Source organism: Colobus angolensis, unplaced genomic scaffold, assembly GCF_000951035.1.
Source record: "Colobus angolensis palliatus isolate OR3802 unplaced genomic scaffold, Cang.pa_1.0 Scaffold28, whole genome shotgun sequence".
In the NCBI taxonomy this organism is placed as follows: Eukaryota; Metazoa; Chordata; class Mammalia; order Primates; family Cercopithecidae; genus Colobus; species Colobus angolensis.
In genome coordinates this window covers 5336927-5338643 of record NW_012116043.1, presented here as the reverse complement: position 1 = coordinate 5338643, position 1717 = coordinate 5336927, and the positions used below count along the sequence as shown (strand labels likewise).

General features: G+C 43.0%; 1 protein-coding gene across 1 annotated transcript in view; it reads left to right on the top strand.

Annotated features, from left to right (window-relative positions):
* Positions 1-1717, top strand: part of CCDC62 (coiled-coil domain containing 62) — a 70911-nt gene that overhangs the window by 26787 nt on the left and 42407 nt on the right. The window contains 1 exon segment of the mRNA XM_011948477.1: positions 382-1107. Coding sequence (XP_011803867.1) covers positions 382-1107 — 726 coding nt within the window.

Below are 1717 nucleotides of genomic sequence, written 5' to 3'. Positions count from 1 at the left end.
TTTTTTAAGCATAAAATAGTTTATGGCATTATGGAAAGAGAGAGTTGTATTTCCTAGGTATCAGAATGATACAGATTAGAATACCTGAATACAAGTGACATGAAAAATTTTAAAGGAAGATTTATTAAAAGGTTTTGTCACATTTCTGTAGGATTCTTTTTGCTCATGTAGACAGTGCAATAAGAGGTGAGGATGGAAAAGGGAATGTGAGCTTGGTGGTCAGAAAGGCTTCCTGGAGAAGGTTGGGCTAGAATTGGGCTCTGAGGTTCAGACAAATGAGTCTCATTGGGACTTAGCTCTGCTGAATTCTGGGTGAAATGTTTAGAATGATAGTATCAAGTATATCTTATAACCTCCATTTTTCTTATAATGCCACCATAGCAGAGACATGTGTTTATCAGACCTTGAAAATAACCACCCAAAAGTCGATATTAAGAAGGAAAAAAATCAGAAGTCACTGTTTAAGGACCAGAAATTTGAAGCCATGTTGGTTCAGCAAAATAGGTCAGACAAGAGCTCTTGTGATGAATGCAAAGAGAAGAAACGACCGATCAATACTGCATTTGGGGAGAAAAGTGTAATTACGCTGTCATCCATATTTACCAAAGACTTAGTAGAGAAGCACAAGTCTTGGTCTCTGGGAGGAAAAACCCAGATTGAACCTGAAAACAAAATTACATTGTGCAAGATCCATGAAAAATCACTAAAATGTCATGGCACTGGGGTTCAGAACGAAGAAAAACAACCCTCAGAAACGCCCACTTTATCTGATGAGAAACAGTGGCACGATGTCAGTGTTTACTTGGGCCTGACCAACTGCCCAAGTTCAAAACAGCCAGAAAAGCTGGATGTAGAGTGTCAAGATCAGATGGAAAGGTCCGAAAACTCATGCTGCCAGAAAAATGAAGCCTGTCTGGGCGAAAGTGGCATGTGTGACTCCAAGTGCTGCCACCCGAGTAACTTCATAGTTGAAGCCCCAGGCCACATGACTGATGTGGAGTGGATGAGTATTTTCAAGCCTTCCAAAATGCAGAGAATTGTCCGCCTCAAATCTGGGTGCACATGTTCAGAAAGCTTCCGTGGGACACAACGTGACTTCCCGGCAAGGTGAGTAACATTCACGTCTGTAAACACCCGTGGAGCACATGTGCCAATATTTAGAAATACAACGGGTGACAGAAGCCACGCCATACCTACTGTTAATCCAGAAGCCGTGTTTGCTAACGGAGATCTTCCTTAGGACCAGTGGTTCCCTGTTTTCGTCACAGCATGGACTGTTGAGTCTTTAATTATAGAAGCTCTATTAGATTCCAGGGACGCGTTTATACCGAGGACGGCTTCTGAGGCAAAGGTTTTATTTAAAAACAAAAGCAGTTGTTATGACTTGGGCAAGTATGTTTTATTACAAGGCAAACGGGTGGATCGCAGCACAGAGTGGAATTCCGCCCTAGAGCATTCCTCACCCCAGAAGCCGTTCTGGATTAACATGCTAACCATTTCTGGTCCAGATGGCATTACCTAGACACCATATAAAAATTTCTCTTGATGCATTGTGGTGGCTCATGCCTGTAATTCTAGCACATTGGGAGGCCAAGGCAGGAGGGTCACATGAAGCCAGGAGTTTGAGACCAGCATGGGCAATATAGCGAGACCCTATCTCTACCCTTTTTTTTTGGAGATGGAGTCTAGCTTTGTCGCCCAGGCTGGAGTGCAGTGG